The sequence below is a fragment of the Dasypus novemcinctus genome, chromosome 18, assembly GCF_030445035.2.
Source record: "Dasypus novemcinctus isolate mDasNov1 chromosome 18, mDasNov1.1.hap2, whole genome shotgun sequence".
In the NCBI taxonomy this organism is placed as follows: Eukaryota; Metazoa; Chordata; class Mammalia; order Cingulata; family Dasypodidae; genus Dasypus; species Dasypus novemcinctus.
This window is the reverse complement of record NC_080690.1, coordinates 75,567,088-75,589,133: the sequence shown is the minus strand read 5'-3', so window position 1 is coordinate 75,589,133 and position 22,046 is coordinate 75,567,088. Positions and strand designations below refer to the sequence as shown.

General features: G+C 43.1%; 1 protein-coding gene across 2 annotated transcripts in view; it reads left to right on the top strand.

Moving 5' to 3' along the window:
• LOC111760600 (zinc finger protein 83-like) overlaps window positions 1-18,193 on the top strand; it is a 30,271-nt gene extending 12,078 nt beyond the window's left edge. For both annotated transcript variants that reach the window (XM_058279428.2, XM_071209638.1), the window contains exons 2-3: window positions 505-631; window positions 14,189-18,193. In XM_058279428.2, the coding sequence (XP_058135411.1) occupies window positions 505-631; window positions 14,189-16,146 (2,085 nt within the window). In that variant the 3' untranslated portion in view covers window positions 16,147-18,193. The remainder of the gene's footprint in view (window positions 1-504; window positions 632-14,188) is intronic.
• Window positions 18,194-22,046: the final 3,853 nt, after the last annotated feature.

Genomic DNA, 22,046 nt, shown 5'->3' with positions numbered 1-22,046 from the left:
AATACTGGTGCACCTAACCATGGTTCCCCCACGCATGTTGTCTTCTTACTGTCCTGTTTGTTGTTATCCATATTTTCCTTCTTAAATTCATTTGAAAATCAATTTATAAATATGTCTTCAATTCTTTCCATTGAAATTAATGGTTTTCTACATATTCAAGTTACTGAATTAATGCTATGAAGAATAGTAACTCATTATGTACATCATATCTACCACTTCCATATAGAGGACACTGTTGAATATTTTTCACTTGTATGTTTCTTCTTCCATCCACAAAGATTTGAAATTCATAGTGATCTAGTGTGTATTTTATACCCTTTCATGGAAGAGCATGATAATAAAATGATGAGATAAATGATGAGCTATTTAACTTGCTCCTAATTAATTTACTTGAATCTGTGGACACATCAGTTGAGTTAATCCTTAACTCTGTCTCCTATCATTTTGTGAGAGGACAAGAATTCTTCCCCATGTCCACTTGGTGAAATGTGTTTTTCATTTCAGGGGCTGATAACATTCTGGGATGTGGCCATAGAATTCTCTCAGGAGGAATGGGAATGCCTGGACCCTGAGCAGAGGGCTTTGTACAGGGACGTGATGTTGGAGAACTACAGAAACCTGGTTTCCCTAGGTGAGGATGACATCCTTCCCTAAGTTAGTGTGTGCCCTTGGGTATCTTTGCATTTTGCCTTGGAAGTCACTTAAGATCCTTAGCCTTGCTTAACTGAGATTAGCTTATGTTGATTTCAGAAATGAAAAGCTTAGTACTATAGCATCTGGACATTAAGCACACACCTCATACCATATTAGTGGTGGATCTAATTGTTTAAGGAAGCACAAAACCTTATGTCAGGGAAGTAGATATAGTTCAACTGGTTGAGCACCTGTTTCCCATATGTGAAGTCCCAGGTTTGATCCCCAGGACCTCCTAAAAACAAAAACAAAAGAAAAAAAAAAAAACAACAACTCTCATGGGGAGCAGATATAGCTCAGTGTTTGAGTGTTTGATTTCTGTGTATGAGGTGCTAGCTTCAATCCTCAGTATACCCTTTAAAAAAAAAAAAATCTTATGCCAAACTATTTTCCTAAAAGCTTTATTGAGATATTCATGGATTGCACAAGGCCCTCATATAAGAGGTATATTTCAGTGGTTTTTAGTATTTTCACAGATATTTGCATCATCTCAAAATGAAGCCCTTTATTTTACCCTTCAATTGTCAACCTCGCTTCCTCCCATTCCCTCCAGCCCTACGCAACCACTAGTCTACTTACTGTCTCTATAGATTTCCCTTTTTGAGACAGTTCTTACCAATGAAATCACATGGTGTGTAGTCTTTTGTGACTGGCTTCTTTTTTAGCATCATGTTTCCACCCATAGTGTAGCACAAATCAAGACATTCCTTTTTATGTCTGAATTGTATTCCATTGTATGATATACCATATTTTGTTTTTCATTCATCACTTGATGGACATTTCAGTGGTTTCCAGCTTTTTGATTATAATGAATGATGCTGTTATAAACCTTTGTGTTTAATTATTTGACTGAATAGATGTTTTCAATTCTCTTATGTATATATGTAGAATCGGAATTGCTGGGTAATATAGTACTACTAGGTTTAATCATTTTAGGGCATGCCAGATTGTTTTCCAAAGTAGCTACACCAATTTACATTCTCACCAACAATGTATGAGGGTTCCTGTATTAGTTTCCTGGCTGCTAAAACAAATAGCGTACAATGGGCTGGCTTAACAACAGGAATTTAATGGGTCGTGGTTTCAGACACTAGAAGTCTTGCTAGCTTCCAAGATTGGTATCTTCTTGCTGGTCATCAATGTTCAGAGTTCCTTAGCTTTGCTGTCACATGGCGTTGCACATGGCAGTGTCTTCTCCTTTTTCCTCCAGGTACTGTTGACTTCTCCCTTCTTCCCATGGCCTTTCCTCTTTTAAAGGACTCCAGGAATCTTGATTATGAAGGATATTTACTTGTGGTTAAAGCTTACAGTTACAAAGCCGTAAAAAGTCCAATTCAAGGTTCCTTTCTCACCAAAGTCATTTGTCGTGTCATGTGTTGAAACAAGATGGTCACTGATCTCTGGCTGGTCTCTGCCTTCCCCTTCTGGGCCTCATCTTCCTCTTAAATAGGGCTTCTTTCTTTCTAGGCTTCCTATATTAGTCTTTGTTGCTCTACTTTCGTCCCGATCTCGGCTGTGAGCTGTCAGGCTAAATGTCTTGTGTCTCCCCTGGGCCTCAGCTATTTGAGCTTTCTCCTTTGTCACATAGCAGGATCAAAAATGACAGCTGTCTTTTTCTTGCTGTGTGTTTCAATGAATGTGCATTTATATCACACCCAGCCAGGGGGCAGAGATGCATATTGACAGCCTGATCAAAAGCGCTAAATAAGTCTTCCCAAGTAATCTTAATCAAGGCCCCATGGCTAAATTTAATACAGTCAAAGGGTATCACACCCAGGAATAGATTAGTTTGCAAACAGAATCTTTCTCTTTTGGGCATTCATAAAATAATCTCAAACTGCCTCAATTTCCAAAATAGGGTACAAAGTTGAATCCATGACATTTCCAGTTTCTTCACTTACATAAGAAACCCGCCCTCATTATAGCCTGACATTTTGATTTTAGTCATCGTGAAATGGCTTCTTATTGTAGTTTGGATTTGTATTTACCTAATGGCTAAATATGATAAGCATCTTTTCTTGCGCTTATTGACCATTTGTATATCTTTCTTAGAGAAGTATCTGTTCACATCCTTGACCCATGTAATAATTGGATTGTTTGTCTTTCTGTTACTCAGTTGTGATAGTTCTTTGTGTATTCTAGTTACAAGACCCTCTTCCAGATATATGATTTTCAGATATTTTCTCCAATTTTGTGAAATGTCTTTTCACTTTCTTCATGAAGAACAAAGTTAGTTATTTTAAACAAAACTCCACATCCACCAAACACATATTCTCTCTCTGCTTCCATTCCTTGGTAACCTCTAATCTACTTTTGACTGTGCAAATTTACTATTTCTAGACATCTCTTATAAGTGACATGATACAGTATTTGTACCTCTGTGTCCTGTTTATTTCATTGCATATTTTCAAGCATTTTCCATGTTACAGCATGTCTTCATACTTCATACTTATTTTTTCATTAGGTGTATGTACCATATTTTATTTATCCATTCATCTGTTGTTGGGCATGTTTTGTTTCCACCTTTTGCTTATAGTAAATATTGCTGCTATAAATATTATTGTACAGTTATCTATTTGAGACCCTGTTTGCACTTTCTTTGGGTTTATTTCTAGAAGCTCATTTGCTGGATCATATACTAATTGTCTTTAATTTTTTGAGAAACTACCATATTGCTTTCCACAATGCATACCATTTTAGACTCCCACCAACAATGGACTTCAGTTCTAGTTGTCAATATCCTCTTGAACATTTGTTGTCTTTTTGTTGTTGTTTAAATACCATCATCTTTATAAGTTTGATATGATATCTCATTGTGAGTTTGGTCTGTGGATCCCTAATGCAAACTTCTCTTGCAGAAAAGTTTTTAATTTTGATGAAGTCATACTTATCTGTGTTTTCTAAATGTTGTTTGTGCATTTGGTCCCATTATCTAAGAATCCATTGCCAAACACTAAGTCATGAAAATTTACTCCTTTTTCTTTCTAATCATTTTATAGCTTTAACTCTTGTATTTTGGTCCTTTTTCTACTTTGTGTTGTGAGAGACTTCAAATTAGGCAAAATAAAGGCATGCTCTTAAATGGTCAGTTATTTCTAGTATACCTGTTATTAACTTCCAGAGTTGTTATTAAATAGATTCTGTTAGTTTTTTCCAGTGTTTTGCTATTCATTTTTGGAATGCACTTTTTTGTTTGTTTTTTAAAGATTTTATTTTTATTTATTTCTCTCTCCTTCCTCCCACCCCACTGCCTGCTCTCTATGTTCATTCACTGTGTGTTCTTTTGTCCACTTGCATTCTTGTTAGCCCCTGCCATGTCTCTTTTTGTTGCATCATCTTGATGCGTCAGCTCTCCATGTGTGCAGTTCTGTCCCAAACTGGCAGGGGCGGATTCCAGGGGCCTGTGGGAAGAAGTGGGGGGCAGGAGACGAGAAAGAATGGAGGCAAGACAGGATTCTGATCAAGCCTCGTTTACTGGGGGTAGAACATGGGAATTTATACTGAGGGAAGGGAACGTGTCCATAGGTGATAGGCTGGTCTTGTGGGTGGCAGACATCCAAGGAGGGGATTGGCTGAAAGTTCGTGCCGGGTCTGCGGAGTTTCGCGCCTTGCGCATGCGTATTGCTGTGGGCACCAGAGTTGTGGCGGGAAAGGGAGAACAAAGAAACAAAGAGGAAGAAGAAGAAGGAAATGGCGGGGCAGGGCTGTGGTAGTTATGAAATCCGCCATGTTGTTGGAGGCTGTAAACAGACCTCATAGCAGGTGGCTCCCCACAGGTCCCCCTTCTCTGTTTAATGTATTATGAACAGAAGAAAAGAACAGCTGGCGATGGCTTACATTAGGGCAGGGCTTATGCTCAGTGGTGACGTGCGGCTGCAAGGTGCTCCCGTACTGAGGGGGGCTGTGCCTGTCTTAGGTCGGGGCTGCACCCGTTAAGTGATCAGTCTTACCCGTCATTGGGAAGAGTGGCAGCGAAAGGCCACATCCCTGTCTTAGGTTGACTGATGGGTCAGCCCAGTTGCCCGTCATTGGCTAACCAGACCAGCGCCTCAGTGACAAATGACTTGCAAATATAGCAAGCTGTAACAGGGAGCTTCACACCGCGCATGACATGCATGATGTACTGAGATTAGTGGGTGAGGTCACACCCGCCCTGGTCTTGTTAGGCCAGGGTGCCCGTTGCCCATTCGAGCCGCTGAGTCCTTGCTGAAGCCATTCAGTGATATTAATTAAACAGAGAAGGTTAAGCCGTGATAGGGGCGGTGGTGACCGTGGATAGGGAAAACAGGCAAGGAAACGCTATTAGGGTACAAGTTGGCAAAGGCAACATAAGAGATTTGTATTTTCAAAGGTTGGTTGTTTGTTCTTCGGTCCAGATAGGCTGGTATTGACGAACAGTGGCAAGAAACATCACGTGGGCAGAAATTTGCTTCATCCTTTCTTGGAGGAATTTAAGGAGGCAAGGTGCAAATGCACAGATTAAAAGAAGAGCGATTAGGGGGCTGAGGAGGGGACCCAGCCACGTTACGAGGGGGGAGGTGAGCCAGGCAGATAAGGAGGAAGTTGATTGGGAGGGCAGTATTCCTTCCCACAATTCTCGCAATTTTTTAACATTTTGCTCAACAATACCAGATTCATTTATATAGTAACAGCATTCCTCCTGGAGAAAGAGGCAGGTTCCCCCTTTTTCAGCTGTAAGTAGGTCAAGGGCCATGCGGTTTTGAAGGACTACTTGGGCGAGGGAGGTAAGCTGCCTCTGGAGGGACTCGGCAGTGAATTGTAGATTAAGTTGTCGTAATGTTTCAAAATGTTGTCCTTGCAGGACAGAGTGTGCTAAACTGCAGGCGCTGAGCCCGAGGGCCGTGACTGTGCCTGCGAGGGCTGTTCCAATTAAGATTGGGAGTAGAATGGCCCTGGGCTGGCGGGGGGCTAGGAGGGTGCGTAGTTCCCCCTGTGTATAGTAGGTTAGGTATGGAGTGAGGAGGACGGGGATGCAGGGGACAGGATTGGAGTAATTGATGCAGTGGGAGATGGTACCTTAACACCAGTAAAGGAGTGGGGGGGGTGCACAAGTCGCAGTGCTAGATAGGTTGCGAGTGCATTTGAATGAGGGGGCAGAGCGAGCTGTTGAGTTAAGAAAAATACAGGTGAGGTTGCCCTGAGGTGGGGCGAGGGGGAAGGTGTTGTCTGCGGCGAGGGAGCTGTTGAATTGGGGGGGTGGCGTTCAGAGGGACTGGGGTAGCGATTAGTAAGGGATGCTGGAAGGCAGTGCAGAGGAAACAGCTAATGAGGTTTAGCCAGCTGGTGCTATTAAGAATGTCCAAAGTGGTTTGAATAATCTCTGGCCATGTAAGTAGGGGTGTGCTAGCAAGGTTTGTTTTTAGGCTTAGTTCTTGTTGCTTTATATCTTCTGCAAGGGCTGAAATGTCCCAGGTAGTATTGTATTTAGAGACGGTTCTGAAGATAGAGATAAAGACGGTGGGTTTAGGGTAGCTCACGGTTTCAGAGTAAAAGGCCTTTGTGATTCCCGCTTTCCACTTTTCATGGTTGAGGTCCTGAATATGGAGCCAGGCAGTACCGTTGTGATGTTGGTGGTAGATACACCATTTGTTGGTGACGCCTTTGCAAGATTGCGGGCGGTCTATGGTACATTGCCAATAGGGGCACCCGCCATATGTCTTGTCATAACCATATTGGGTGCAGTAGGTGAGTGTTTGGTGGTGGGCCAGCACATGTATGCACCAAGAGCTTTACCCATCCCTCCTGCTTTGAGCAGGGTTGCCCTATTGATTAGTATATCGAGGGCACCCTCGCACTTGGTTGGACCGCAATACGCTATTCCTAGAGGTCCAGATTTTGCCTGGACGTGCGGGTCAGTGTATGAGTAACGCACTGAAAAGGTAACTGCATAGTGGTCTTTTTTAACCTTACTTACTGATGACTGTGACGCGGAGAATGAGAGGGTTAGAGCAAGAGTAAGAGAAAACACAAAGGGGTGCATTATGTGTAGGTAGACTACAGATAACAAGCGATAGCGAGAGGGAGGCAAATATACGTTACGAAGAAGAAAATTGGTAGAAGATTCTCTAGCGTGGTCCAATCGTTAGGTGTTCCGGCGTAGAGCAGGAGGGCTTCTCTGATGATGGCTCCACAACAAAAGAAGCTTCCAGGGATGCTACACATCTGCACGAAGGTTAGTAACTACCTGTGGATGAAAAGGAAACTAATCTCAGGGAGATTCCTCTACCCTGGATAGGTTGTTCTTATCTATTTGTTTAACTAATCGCTCTGGCAGCCACCTGGCTGCATCTAGTTCTTTAGAGTAGACACAAACTGATCCTCTGCCCCATATTAGGACAGGGTCTGGTCCATGCCAGGTGTTATCCATTGGGTGCTTCCATAGGACTGTGGCATGTTTTGCGCTAGTATTAGGATGCCAGAAGTGGTCAGCCGCAGAGTGTCCTTTTTGATCCAAGCTTAAAAAATTTAGAATAAAGAGAGAGTGGGATAGCAGATTTTTGGGGGATCCTTTGATGGGGTACCATTCCCCTTTCTTTATTTTTTCAATAGTATGTTTTAAAGACAAATGTGCCCTTTCGACGATGCCTTGAACTTGGGGGTTGTAGGGGATGCCCGTGGTGTGCTTTATGCCTAAGTGTTTGCAAAATGTGGTGAATACACGGCTAGTGTATCCGGGTCCATTGTCTGTTTTCATTTGTTGTGAGGCTCCTAACACAGACATGGCAGTTAGCACATGTGTGATAACGTTTTTTCCTGCCTCCCCTGTTTGTGGGGTGGCAAAAATAAAGCCACTAAAGGTATCAACGGTAACATGCACATACTTTAGATTACCAAACTCAGGAACATGAGTTACATCCATCTGCCAGAGGGCATTGGGTATTAGACCACAGGGGTTTACTCCTAGATGAGGTGTAGGTAAAAAGGTTATGCAAGAAGGGCATTCTTTGACAATTAGACGAGCTTGCTCCCTGGTAATTTTGAACATAAGCCTTAAAGCATGTGTGTTAATGTGATGCAACTGGTGGGCTTTAACAGCTTTGTCAAGATTATTCGAGTTGTCATGCTTGCCCTGAGTAACAAAGCACAGTAGCCGAGTGGCTTGATCAGCTAAATGATTGCCTTGGGAGAGGGGACCTGGAAGATTGGAATGGACTCTGAGGTGGCCAATAAAGAAGGGGTGACTCCTATTATGAATGAGGGACTGCAGTTGAGTGAACAAAATGGTTGCTTCTGAGACATTTTTTATTTGAGCAGCTGTTTCAAGCAAAGGGACTGATTGAGCTATGTAAGCGCTATCTGTGAAGAGGTTAAAAGAGGCATTTTGGAATGCAGAGAATACAGCTATGACAGCCTGTAGTTCTGTAAGTTGAGCAGATTTTGAATGAGTTTGAAACCAGACAGTTTTGTCATTATAGACGTAAGCAGCCATACCTGAGGAGGATCCGTCAGTGAATACTGACAGAGCTTCAGTGATGGGCTGGGAAGAGGTGGTTAAGGGAAAAATGAAGTCATGTGCTCATAAACTGCAGTAACTTATCATTAGGGTAATGATTGTCTATTTGTCCAGCATAAGATGCACAAGCAATAGGCCAGCAGTCAGTTGTTTGTAATAGCCAGTTGATCTGTTCTTTAGTGTATGGTTGAATAATGGTATCAGGTTCTTTGCCAAAATAGCGCCTACTTTGTTCTCTTCCTAGGCAGACAATATCTGCAACAGCTTGATAATAGGGATAAATTACTTTAGTGGGTGACGTGGGTAAGTGCACCCACATTATAGGGGCAGTTTGCCAGAATACTGCTGTGGGAGTAAGAGAAGTTTTGCATATGACAAAAAACAAGGGTTGGTTATAGTCTATAGTAGTGACAAATTGTGACTGCATAGCTTGTTCAACTATTTTAAGGGCTTGGCGTCCTTCTTGAGTAAGACTCCTAGGAGAGTTGGGATTAGAGTCTCCTTGTAAAATGTTAAATAGGGGTTTTAAGTCTCCTGTGGTTAATTTAAGGTAAGGACGTAACCAGTTTATGTCCCCCAAGAGTTTCTGGAAGTCATTCAGGGTTTTTAATGTATCTAGTCTAAGGTTGGCCTTTCTGGTAGTAATTTTGTTGCCAGTTATGTGAAAACCGAGGTAAGTATAGGGGTCTTGTAGTTGGATTTTTTCGGGGGCAATTTGAAGCCCGTGGTTTTGTAAGGCTTCTTTTAAATCCCCGTAACACTTAAGGACATCCTGGTGATTGGCACCTGCAATTAAGATATCATCCATATAATGGATAATGTACAAGGTTTTCCACATAGTTCTAGTGCCATTTATAGCAGAGGCAATGAATTTTTGATACAAAGTAGGGCTGTTTGCCATGCCCTGGGGCAAAACCTTCCACTGGTATCTTTTCATGGGCTCTCTAAAATTTATAGAGGGGAGGCTGAACGCAAAACGTTCTTGGTGGGCTGGATGTAAGGGAATAGTGAAGAAACAGTCTTTTAAATCTACAATAATTTTATAATATCCAAGAGGAATGGCAACAGGGGTTGGGAGACCAGGCTGTAAGGCTCCCATGGGGACCATAGTTTTATATACTGCTCTTAAGTCTTGCAATAACCGCCATTTTCCTGATTTCTTTTTGCTAACAAAAATAGGAGTGTTCCAAGGAGAGTTACTTTCGGTGATGTGTCCTGCTGCCAGCTGTTCCTGTACTAACTGCTGGACAGCACATAACTTGTCCGATGACAGAGGCCATTGATCGACCCACACAGGTTCACTGGAGACCCAGGCGATTTTATCTGCGTGGGGTACAGGAAGATCAATGGCCCCTAGGAAAAATATCCCAGGCCTGTACGGTCCGTTTGGCCGGTGGCGGGGATGGGCTCAACTCTGCCTGTTTCTGATTTTCCTAGACCTTTGCCGGGTTTAAAACCCTGGTTTAACATCTGTGCAGTAACTATATTATTCGGACTTCCAATGATTATTCCCATTTGGGAGAGGAGGTCTCTCCCCCATAAATTAAAGGGAATGTGAGGGAGGACATAGGGCTGAATAAGTCCTTTATTTCCCTCTTCATCCTCCCAGTGAAGGAGTTGCAAGCTTTGTTCAGGGAGTTGGGATTGCCCGATTCCACGCAGGCTGGTGATAGCGGGGACTAACGGCCAAGAGGGAGGCCAATGAGTTTTTTGGAGGATGGTAACGTCTGCTCCGGTATCAAGTCCTTTAAAGGCACGGCCATTTAAGCGTAAGGTTAGCATAGGTTTGGAAGGGGTAATTGGTTGGGCCCAAAAAACATCAGAGGCCCCAAGGGCTTGTTCTCCCCTATAGGTTCCAGCCGCGGCATGTGAGGTGGGCGTTAGTGGTAGCAAGAGAAGCTGTGCGACAGGAGTGCCGTCGGGGAAAGACAGTACGCTTTTTGGCGCAGAAGCGAGAATTTTTATTTCTCCTGTGAAGTCTGGGTCAACTACTCCGGGTGTAATGTGAAGCCCAGAAGGGCGCTAGACCCGCGGCCAATGATTAAGCCAACGGAGTTAGGTGGTAGGGGGCCGAAAACTCCTGTAGGCAGGGGCTGAACGCCTGTGGGGGGTGTTAGTACCGTGTGGGAGGTGGTGCAGAGGTCCAGTCCTGCGCTGCCCGGGGTGGCGCGTTGGAGTTGGAGGAAGGAAGGAGACGGGAAGTGGTGGAGCCCTCATTGTTTGTGGGGCCTGGGCAGGCCCCCTTTCCCGTTTCCCGACGGTGGAGTGGGTGGCGCTCCGGAAGCGGAGACACGAGAGTGACAGTCGCGAGCCCAGTGATAGCCGCGAAAACAACGGGGGCATAGACTTGGGGGCCGTGGTGGATGGGGAGTGGGAGAGACGGCAGGAGGAATGGAGATGCGGGAGGGACAGTTTTTAGAGAAGTGTCCAGGTTGGCCACAGGAGTAGCAGGTTTTGTGCGAGAAGGAGATAGCGGAGGGGAGGGGAGTAAGGAGGGTTTTTAAAGCGGCAGTGAGGGCACGGTGTTGTTCTTTTAGGGCTGTTGCAAGGGCGAGGCTCTGCTGCTCAGTACCTGTTGCAGTAGCACGACCCTGCTCCTGTAAGGCTGCAGCCTGTTCCTGTAAGGCTGTAGCAATAACAAGGCCCTGTTGACTAGTGGGAGTAATACTGGAACAGAGCTTTATATAACCGGAGAGAGACTCCGTACCTTTGTGAGCACGAAGGGCTTCCTGGCAGGCAGCATTTGCATTCTCAAAAGCTAATTGTTTTAGAAAATCAGAGTCGGTGGCCTCCTGAACAGGCGCTCGGCTGCGGTGCGAAGGCGCCCCACAAAATCTGAAAATGACTCTTCAGGACCCTGAAGAATGGAACTGATGGAGGTGAATGACTGGCCTTTAGTAGGGAGCCGCTTCCATGCCTTCAGGGCAGCTGTACGAATTTGGTCATAGAGAACCGCAGAGAATTCAATTTGCTCCTTGGTTTTTTCATAAGTGCGGGCGCCGAGAAGCGTATCTCTAGTGTCGTCAAGGCCGGTACGGCTACGATCAGCGGCCTCTTTGCAAAAGATTTCATATTGGGCTCGCCAGAGGAGCGCATCGCCAGCTGAGAGGGCGGCGCGTGTGAGAGTAACCCAGTCATTTGGGGTGAGCCAACAGTCAGCAAGACTCTCCAGCACAGAAAGTGTGCAAGGCGCGGTAGGACCATAGGTGGCAGCCGCACTTTGAGCTCTTTTAGGTCTTTTACACTGAAAGCGGTATGGTGCCGCTGGGGGCAGGCCTGGTAGACTTGCTTTGGGAGACGCCGTCGCCTTCGTCATCCGAGGAGGCGGGTGATTGAGTGACAGGGAAGGCGGAAGCTGTGACACGCCCAGCTAAAGCGGAATGGAGGCGGTCGAGCGAACTGCGAGAACGTTAGAGGAGGAAGCGAGAACGTTAGAGGAGGAAGCGTGTGCAGTGGCGGGCGCGGGTGTGGCAGACGAAGGAGGAGCAGGGGCGGGGGACTGCAGGGCAAGCTGGTGGAGAAGGGAGTTACGGTGTTCTAAAAGGCGGTTCTTTCCCAGTAACTGAGCAGTAAGGGTAGAAACTTCAGCGCGCAATTGAGCGTTTGCATCAGGAGGTTCAGAGGCAGGAAAGGGGGCATGAGGTGGCGGCTGAAACATAGGAGGAGGTAAGAAGGCGGGGGGGGGAGGGGGGGGAGCCGGGGCATGAGGTGCCGGGGGGTGGGGGTGGGGGGTAGTTTCCGGGGGGTAGGGAAGGAGGAAGAGCCGGATAGAGAGGCGGGGGCGCGGCCAGTGGAGCGCTGGGCGGGGGATAATGAGTTATTTGATTGCTTAAAGGAGCCGGAGCTTGGGAAGCAGGGGGAGTACTTTTTGAGGGCGCAGTTTTAGGTTTTGGACATAAGTTTGAGCTATTTTCCTCGCTATCGGAAGGGGAACTGTCATCATCACTATTTATAGTGATGGAGACTGAACTTGAGTGGCTAGCAGGCTTTGCAGCCTGAGGGGAAGGAGGTAAGGGTGGAGGGCAAGGGGCCTCATTATCCTGCGGGGGGGGGGGGGGGGGGGGGGGGGGAGAGGACGGAGGGCAAAGAACTTTTTCGCACTGTTCTACCACTTTAGCTGCTTGGGGGCAAAAGTGGCGCACGGCAAGGAGATCATTAATCAACAGCCCAGTAACTGAAAGCAGTAACAGGGACCCTACTGGGGCCGAAGGTTTTATAAAAATCCTGCAAGGCGTTGCCTATGCGGCGCCGCCATTTCTCATCAATAGTACCTTCTTGGGGGAACCAGGGGCAGATTTCTTGCAGGAAGGCAAAGAATTTAGAGAGTTCTTTAACAGTAACCTTTACTCCTCTCGTCTTAAGCGCGGCCTGCAGGCCGGATAGGAAAAGGGAGCCATCACTAGAGGATGCCTGCCCCATTATAGCCGATCAGTCACCGAGACAGTCTTCAGAAGATAGGCAGTCTTTTGAAGGTCTCCACCGCCCAAGCTGATGGCTTGGGTCTCCTCTGCCCAAGCTGATGGCTTGGATCTCTTTTGCCCCAGCTGATGGCTTGGGGTACCTGCGCAGGCTTTTCAGCGTCGGCCAGAACTTCTTCGCCGGGTCCCATCCACCTTGGGCGCCACTTGTCCCAAGTCAGTGGGGGTGGGTTCCAGGGGCCTGTGGGAAGAAGTGGGCAGGAGACGAGAAAGAATGGAGGCAAGACAGGATTCTGATCAAGCCTCGTTTACTGGGGGTAGAACATGGGAATTTATACTGAGGGAAGGGAATGTGTCCATAGGTGATAGGCCGGTCTTGTGGGTGGCAGATGTCCAAGGAGGGGATTGGCTGAAAGTTCGTGCCGGGTCTGCGGAGTTCCGGGCCTTGCGCATGCGTATTGCTGTGGGCACCAGAGTTGTGGCGGGAAGGGGAGAACAAAGAAACAAAGAGGAAGAAGAAGAAGGAAATGGCGGGGCAGGGCTGTGGTAGTTATGAAATCCGCCATGTTGTTGGAGATTGTAAACAGACCTCACAGCGGGTGGCTCCCTACACAGTTCTACTCTTGGGCAGGCTACACTTTTTTCACACAGGGTGCACTCCTTGTGTGTGGGGTTCCCCTACGCTGGAACACCCCTGCGGTGGCACGGCTCTCCTTGCTGTGCATCAGCACTGAACGTGGGCCAGCTCACCACATGGGTCAGGAGGCCCTGGGTTTGAACCCTGGACCTCCTATGTGGTTGGTGGACGCTCTATCAGTTGAGCCAAATCCGCTTCCCTGGAATGCATTTTTAATTAAGTGTTCCCTACTTGCCAGTTTCTTTGGCACCACCCTTCCCCAATTCTTAATCTTTATAGTACTTTGTTTTTTTCCCAGATTGATATTTCAATAGTCAGTGATTCTCAATTATTTTTCAGTTCTCATATTTTTTGCTCCTCCTTGACTACAACGTTAGAAAATGCTTGTACTGAATAGATAAAGTTAGTTTTAAAACAGCTATTCATAAAAATATTTTGTTATTCCTCCAGTGGTTTTTATTAAGTTCTTCCTGATTTTCCTCTTCATTTTAGTTTTGCAACCCTGAATTGCCATTTGTTATTCATTACATAAGATTTTTGTGTATTATATACATTATATTTCATAATTCTGTGCTTTAGTATTTCCTTTTGTACAGCAATTGTGCAGTATTCTATAATCAAATATCTGTTTCTCTCCAAATATCACACACCCATATGTCTACTGTGAATTGATGTGTATGCTGAGATGAAAGTGAAAAGATATTCCTTGTTTCAAGATATGTAAGTTTACATAGTGTGAGTGGACTGGACATAAGAGTATTTGAAAGTAGGCTTCGCTTAAAAGAATTTCAATTACATGTAATCACTGTTTATTGAAGGATCCTGGTCTCTGTGTTCCTAAACGTTTGAGGACCATGATTGAGAGGTTTCTTAATTCTTTTCACTCTAAGAATCACTCTATCATGTTCAAGTATCATGTTCCAACTGTGGTTAATATGAAGTCTATGATCTTTTCTTATCTTTCAGAAATCTCTCCTAAATGTGCAATGAAGGTATTATTGCCAAAAGAGGACTTTAGGATGGGAGAATTATGCCAACCAGTGATACTGGAAAGACATGGAGTTGAGGATTTTGACTTCAGGAAAGTCTGGGAAGATATAAATGTATTTCAGAATTGGCAGGGATGTGGCAAAGTAAATTGTAAAACATTGCCTGTGACCCATAATGATGTCACTTGCAGAAAAGATTGCCAGCCTACCAAATTTTGCAGCAATTTCTCTCTAAAGCACAGTGTTTTTGTTAGAAAATTTGCATATCAATACTTCAAACATGACACATCATTTTTAGAGACTTCTTTGAATCTAAGAAGTAACGGAGGCTGTGCAGGGAACAAGGATATCAGGTGCTTTGAAAATAGAATTGACTTTCAATCAAATCTGGCTGAAATGCAGAGATTTCAAACTGAAGAGAAAACTTACGAATGTAGTCAAGTTGAGAAATCCATCAAAAATTGTTTCTTGGTGTTACCAGTTCAACAATTTCCTAGTGACAAAACCAACGTTTGCAATAAATATGGTAAGGGTTTTGTGCATCATTCATTGCTTGCACAACAGAAAATTCCCATTAGAGACAAGTCTTACAAACGTAAGGAGTGTGGCAAAGCCGTTAACAGCTTCTCAAACCTCACAAGACATCAAAGAATCCATACCAGAGGAAATCCATACGAATGTGTTGGATGTGGCAAGACCTTTAGGCACTGGTCTGGCCTCAAGAGCCACCAAAGAATTCATACTGGAGAGAACTTTTTTAAATGTAATGAATGTGACAGGGTCTTTAAACAACATTCTGGCCTCATGATCCACCAAAGTATTCACACCAGGGAGAAACCTTACAAATGTAATGAGTGTGGCAAAGCATTTAGTCAGTTGTCATACCTCTCTAAGCATCAGAATAGACATACCCCTCCTAGAGAGGAGCCACACACATGTCATCTCTGTGGCAAGAGTTTTATCCATCTTTCACGCCTTCTGAGACATCAGAGAATTCATACTCGAGAAAGACCACACAAATGCAATGAATGTGGTAAGTCTTTTAGGCGAAGGTCACACCTTGTGGACCATCAGAGAATTCATACTGGCGAGAAACCTTACAGATGTAAGCAATGTGACCAGTCCTTCAGGCAACAGTGTACCCTCAGGATGCACCGAAGAGTTCACGCTGATGAGAAACCTTACATATGTAAGGAATGTGGCAAAGCTTTTAAGCGGTCCTCTCTCCTTTCTGACCATCAGAATACACATACTGGAATGTTACGCAAATGTAATGTGTGTGGCAAGACTTTTATCCACAGGTCATCTCTTGTAAAGCATCAGAGAATTCATAGTGGAGAAAAACCTTACAAATGTAATGAATGTGGTAGGACTTTCATGAATTGTTCAGAATTTTGGTGTCATCAGAGAGTTCACACTGGAAAGAAACCTTACCAATGTGATGAATGTGGTAAATCTTTTGTGCAAAAATTCTCTCTTGTAGAACATCACAGAATTCATACTGGGGAGAAACCTTACCAATGTGATGAATGTGGTAAATCTTTTGTGAAAAAATTCTGTCTTGTAGAACATCAGAGAATTCATACTGGGGAGAAACCTTACAAATGTAATGAATGTGACAAGGCCTTTAGGCATCGGTCTACTCTTAAGACCCACCAACGAATTCACACTGGAGAGAAACCTTACAAATGTAATGAATGTGGCAAAGCCTTTACTACGTGGACACCCTTCTCTAGACATCGGAATGTACATAGTCATCCTGAAGAAAGGCCACACAAATGTAATATTTGTGGCAAGACTTTTAGCTATATGTCTGTCCTCAAGGACCACGGAAGAGTTCACACTGGAGAGAAACCTTACAAATGTAACAAATGTGGCAAAGCCTTTAAGCAGTCCTCACACCTCTCTAAGCATCAGGGTACACATGCTGGATAGAAGACACATATGTAATGTTCGTGCTAAAGTTTTACCCATAGTTCATTGCAATTTTTCTTAAATAAGATAAAATAAAATGTGGAACATCCACATTTTGGAATAATATAGGACTAAAGCAATTTATAAAGATGATCTAAACCACGGGTTCTTAACCAGGAGTCCACAGACCCCTAAGGCGTCCATGGAAAGATTACAGGGAGTCTGGAGGTTGGATTAGAAAAAAATCAATTTACTATCTTTATTTCCTCTGACCTCCACTAAAAAATCTAGCATTTCCTTCACTTATGAATGTTTGTAAAAAATTATAGTAGGATGTCATATTTTAAAAATAAAGTTTAAATTTGTCCTATATTTTTGATGTGTTGGATTATTTAATGTGTTAAGAAAGGAGCCCATATGTATAGTATTATATGTTTTTTAGTTTAGTAACTCTATATATGTAACTGATTTCCTTTGTAATTTTATGCAATTAATTTTTTAATGCAACTTTTTATGCAATTAAAAATATTCTTACGGGGATGTGTTGGTGCAGGTATGATGTATTTATTAAATAGTACACAGTAGTGTGGACTTAGTATGATTTTTATTTTGGTGTAGCATGTTCTAAGTGCAGTGTATAACTGCCTACAAAAAGGTTGGTAAAGATGGTTAGATGGTTTTATGATTCTGTGGGAAAACTTGAATTTCTAAATGTTTGCCAAAAATTTTATCCATAGTTCAATCCTTATGAAATGTCAGAAACTTTACTAATGTAATAAATATTTTACTTATGTGCAAGCCTCAATTAGCATGAGTGGACCCATACTAGAAAGAAATCCTACATACGTTATGAATGTGGTAAAGCCTGCACCCAATTTGCAAATCTGAATGGACATCACAAATTACATACTGAAAAGCAACATTGTGAATCTAATATAACATGAACCAGAACAGGCCAGGACAATAGGTGACTAAGATGGGAGCAGAATGGTAAGTTGTTAGTTACTGCTTCTGTCATGGAGTTAATGGGAAATAATGGTTACCCTTGCCTTTGAAAGGAAATAGTGGTTGTATCTAAGATTAATAAACATTTTGTCTTAATCTTGGTAATTTAGGTGAGAGAGAAAACTAACAAAAAGCACAAGAATATCATGTGGAATTCACATTTAATCACTGCTCTGTGTTTGGTACCATTTTATTCAGAAAATGTACGGTAGTTCTCGTGTTTTAATTAATTTAGTAATCTTTAATAACTCTGGATGAATCTGTTTCCTTCTATCAAAACAAGTCTTCCCCACCTTATTGCAGTACTTCATAATGAGCATTAAAAATAACCCAGTAGGCTCTCAAGTTTGAATGACATTTATAGTTCCTTACCGTTGTGGAATCAACGTAAAATTTGGGGAATATATTTCTGTAGTTTGCACTTAAGTTATTCACCTGCACTCTATCCCTTGTGTATTTTTGCAACTGCAGTTAAAATACCTATGCATTGCAGTTTCAGGCTGCCCTTCCAGAACCTGCATTGATACTCAAATAGGTGTCATAGTTTTAGGGGGCACCATATAATCTTATATTTTCATGCCCATTTTGTGCTTCAGTAATGTCCATGGCTTGCATTGGCATTTACTTCAGGAGGTTAGAAGTATATTAAGGGAAGCAGATGTGGCTCAACTGATAGAGTGTCTGTCTACCATTGGACGGTTCAGGGTTCGATCCCCAGGGCCTCCTGACCCATGTGGTGAGCTGGCCCGCATGCAGTGCTGCCACACCCAAGGAGTGCCATGCCACGCAGGTGTGCCCCTGCATAGGAGTGCTCCACATGCAAGGAGGAGAGCTGCCCTGCATGGAAAAAGCACAGCCCACCCAGGAGTGCCACCGCATACACCGAGAGCTGATGCACAAGATGATGCAACAACGAAAAAAAAGGAGACAGTTTCCCAGTGCTGCTGGATGATGCAAGCAGATGCAGAAGAGCACACAGCAAATAGACACAGAGAGCAGACAGTGGGGGGAAGGGGAGATAAATAAAAATCTTTTTTAAAAAAAGTATATTAAGCATATGAAAGATATTAGGAAATAAAAGAAAATTTAAGGAGTAAAAATAAAGGCAACTGTTTTTCCTGCCTTGATCCCTCGTAAAATAATGTGAAATGATTATGAACATAATCATTAAAGGAAAATTTTTTTTGTAGATAAGGAAATTCACATACTCCCTAAAATAACTTACAGTTTATTTTTAAAGATTTATTTCTCCCTCGTCCCTCATTGTTTGAACTTGCTGTGTGCTGTATGTTTAGGAGGCACTAGAAACAACCCAGGACTTCTGATGTGGGAGGGAGGTGCCTAATCACTCAGTTCACCTTCATTCCCTGCTTTGTAGTATCTCATTGTTTTCCTCCTTGTGTCTCTTTGCATCATCTTGTGTCAGCTCGCCGTGCCTACCTGTCATGCCAGCTTGATATCTACTTTAGGAGGCACCAGGAAACCAAACCACAGACCTCTCATGTAGGTGGAAGCTCAGTCGCCTAATCCATATCCGCTTCTTGATAATTTATATATTTATTTTTAAAATGTATTTATCTATCCCCCCCTTGTGGCTTGTTTTTTCCTGTCTGTTCTCTGTGTCCATTTGCTGCACATTTTTTCTGTGTTTTGTCTCCCTTTGCTGCATCATCTTGCTGGGTCATCTCTGCAGTGCATGGGCCGACAGCTCTCTGCGGCACATGGGCCAGCTCTGCCTTCACAAGAAGGCCCCAGGATGCAAACCCAGGGCCTCCCATATGGTAGATGGGAGCCCAACTGATTGAGCCACAGCTGCTTCCGCATGCTAATTAAATTTTAACCAAATTAGAAACACAAATTTAGTTCGAAAAATTTGATTTGGAGATTGACACCGATAATTCCACACGCAAAAGGGATTGAAGATGTTTATTATATAATGAGATTTTCTAGATAGAGCTTCCCAACCTGTTCTCGAAATATGGCTTCAGAGATTAGGAAAAGGAGACTGGCTTGGGCTGTTGATTGAGCTTAGGGTCTGGATCTGGGATGAGATACCATTGCATGATTTGATATTCCTGCTTGTGTTAAAGGAAGACCTGAGCTACCAGCTTGGCCAGATGTAGGGCAGATAGGGAGGACAGTTTAAAGCTGTCAGCAATGAACATGAACACACAGGAGTCAGGCCTTTTAATACAATAGAATGTTTCCTGTTGAAGCTCCTGATTCCATGGTTGGAAAGGAGCACAGTTTTCCTCATGCTTGTACATTCTTACATAGCCTTTCCTGATTCATAGCTAGGACCCTTTGTTCAATATGATGAAAGTGCTTGTGAAATATTGTTTAGGAAAATTTCCTAGGGTAATTTTACACTAACCTTATAAAAATGTCCTGTGATGATAAGGGAGGTTGTTAATGTGGGAGAAATTGGGGGGGGGGGGATATATAGGGACCTCATTTTTTTAATGTAACACTTTAAAAAAGAAAAAAAAAACTACTAAAAATGGAAGTACTGAGAGAACAAATATAAGTAAAACAATTTTTGAAAGATAAAAATTTAAATTTGTAAATATGGTATGCATTGTTACATGACTTCCACAAATCTCATAAAATTCCTTTACCTATATAATACATATAAATTTTCTTTTGTTGACTCCTGTGAGAAATTTAATAGACACATAAGGGATTGTTTTGGGACTGGTGTGAGATGAGAATGTACCTATGGTAATAATGGAAACATCATAGTTCCTGTCTAAATATGAAGAAAAGATTAATTCATGAAAGAGCCAGAGTGCTTTAAGGTGATGAAATGAAATATTGTAAAGTGAAGGCAGGAGACCTGTTGGTACCGTGTAATTCTCATACTGGGACTTTGGGTACACAATATATTCATTTTGCCTTAAAACAATGTATCTAGTTCCTCTCTCCATTGCCATTGCCATCATATCTCTTGCCTCCCTTACTGCAGTAGACATTGGATGATGTGTTTCTAAGTCCTTGTAGAACAAACTTTGTAGATCTCAATTGGTTTTCTGAGTTCAAAGTGAATCTATTAGATGGATTTGTTTTATTATATACATACCATAAAAATGAGTCTTAAAGTGTATAATTTTGTGGTTTCTAGTGTATTGCAAAGTTATGCAGCCATTAGCACTATCTACTTCCAGAACATTTTCATCACCCGAAAAGAAACCCTGCTCCCATTTGCAGTCACTCCCAATCCCCCACTCTCAACCCCCACTCCCAGCTCTTGGCAACATCTAATCTATCTATGTATTTGCCTAGTCTGCACATTTCATGTAAGTACAATCATACAATATTGGGCATCATGTGTGCCTTTTTTTACTTAGGGTGTTTCCAAGCTTCATGTTGTGGCATCTATCAGCATTTCATTCCTTTTTGTGGCTAAATAATATTTCATTGTATAAGCGTACCATATTTTGTTGATCCACTCATCTGTTGATGAAAAATTGGATTCTATTTTTCTGCTATTATGAATAAGAAACAAACAAAAAAAGAGAAACAGTACACAATCTGAGGCATTATTTGTGGTTGTGCTGCAGGATGTGTTGCCCCTGATTAGGCCTTCTTATTCCTCCCCCTTCATAAGATTGGGGAGGGGACCCAGCTGTGCTGTTCTGAGTGGTTGCCCCACCTGTTAGTTCTCAGGACGTGAATGCTGGGGACTTTTGTTTGAAGGTGTCCAGGGTTTCTCCTTCACCCCAGAAAAAGTTCTAAATGGAGATCTTGTGGCCAGGGGCTTGTGGGATCTTTCCAGCAGGCTTCCCCTCAGGAGGTTTCTGGGTGGGATCTCACAGCCCTGTTGTCTGGTGTGTATGTGCTCTGCTAGGTCTCAGCCGCCTTCCCTCTTTCAATAGACTGACCTGCCCAAATGCCCCCTCAGAGTTTACACCCTTATTATTATTTGTTCAATTACATTGGGGCAACTACCGTATTATACTTTTTAAATAGAATGATGTCATGAATAGAATGTGTCTTGGAGAATAGTGAGTATCTAAAGAGAATGGCAGCGGAAACCTGACACAGGTTTACAGCATTTAAAGCAATTACTGAGCAGCATGAGGAACAAATGATGTTGAAAGACAAGGTTTATTGCCCTTGCTTTTTCCTACTTCAAGCTTGTATACCTGGCAGTGTGTAGAAACAGGTGTTGATAAAGCAAGTTTTTAAATGAAGCCAAGTTATGGGTTTTATATCTTTCATCCTTAGAGGGATGGTAGCGATTTGTATAAAACATGTTATGATGGTATATTGGCATATTTAAAATAGTTTCATGTAGAAATGCTCAGATCTAACTGGAGTTGCAGAAAAGAGAGCACATGGAAAGCAGCTGTGGCTCAATCAGTTGGGCTCCTGTCTACCATATGGGAGGCCCTGGGTTTGTGACCCAGGGCCTCCTTGTGAAGGCAGACTGGCCCGTGTGCCATGGAGAGCTGACACAGCAAGATGACACAGCAAAAGGGAGACAAGCAGACAGAAAAAACGTGCAGCGAATGGACACAGAGAACAGATAGCAAAAAACAATCCAGAAGGAGGGGGGCAATAAATAAATAGATCTTTTTTAAAATAAAAAGAGGGAAGGAGCACAAAACTATGTTTAGCTGATTTTCAAATGCCATCTCTTGCATGTCAACAGGTAAAAAAGACATGACATCAGGGAGAAAACTGCATGAAGTTTGGGATCTGTAAAAGTCAGATTTTTCTCTAGGATGTGAAGATGGCATGTTCACAAGAAAGAGGTTTAGTGTACTCATGTCTCTAAAGAAGGTTTGTAACAAGGGGTCTGTTGGGGTCTGAAGCGGGCCCCTCAGTCAGACTGGGGGAGTCTGGGCCATAAGCAAAGACAAAGGCACACTGAGCTGCAGGGAGTTTATGCATATTGACTTTATTCCATGCTT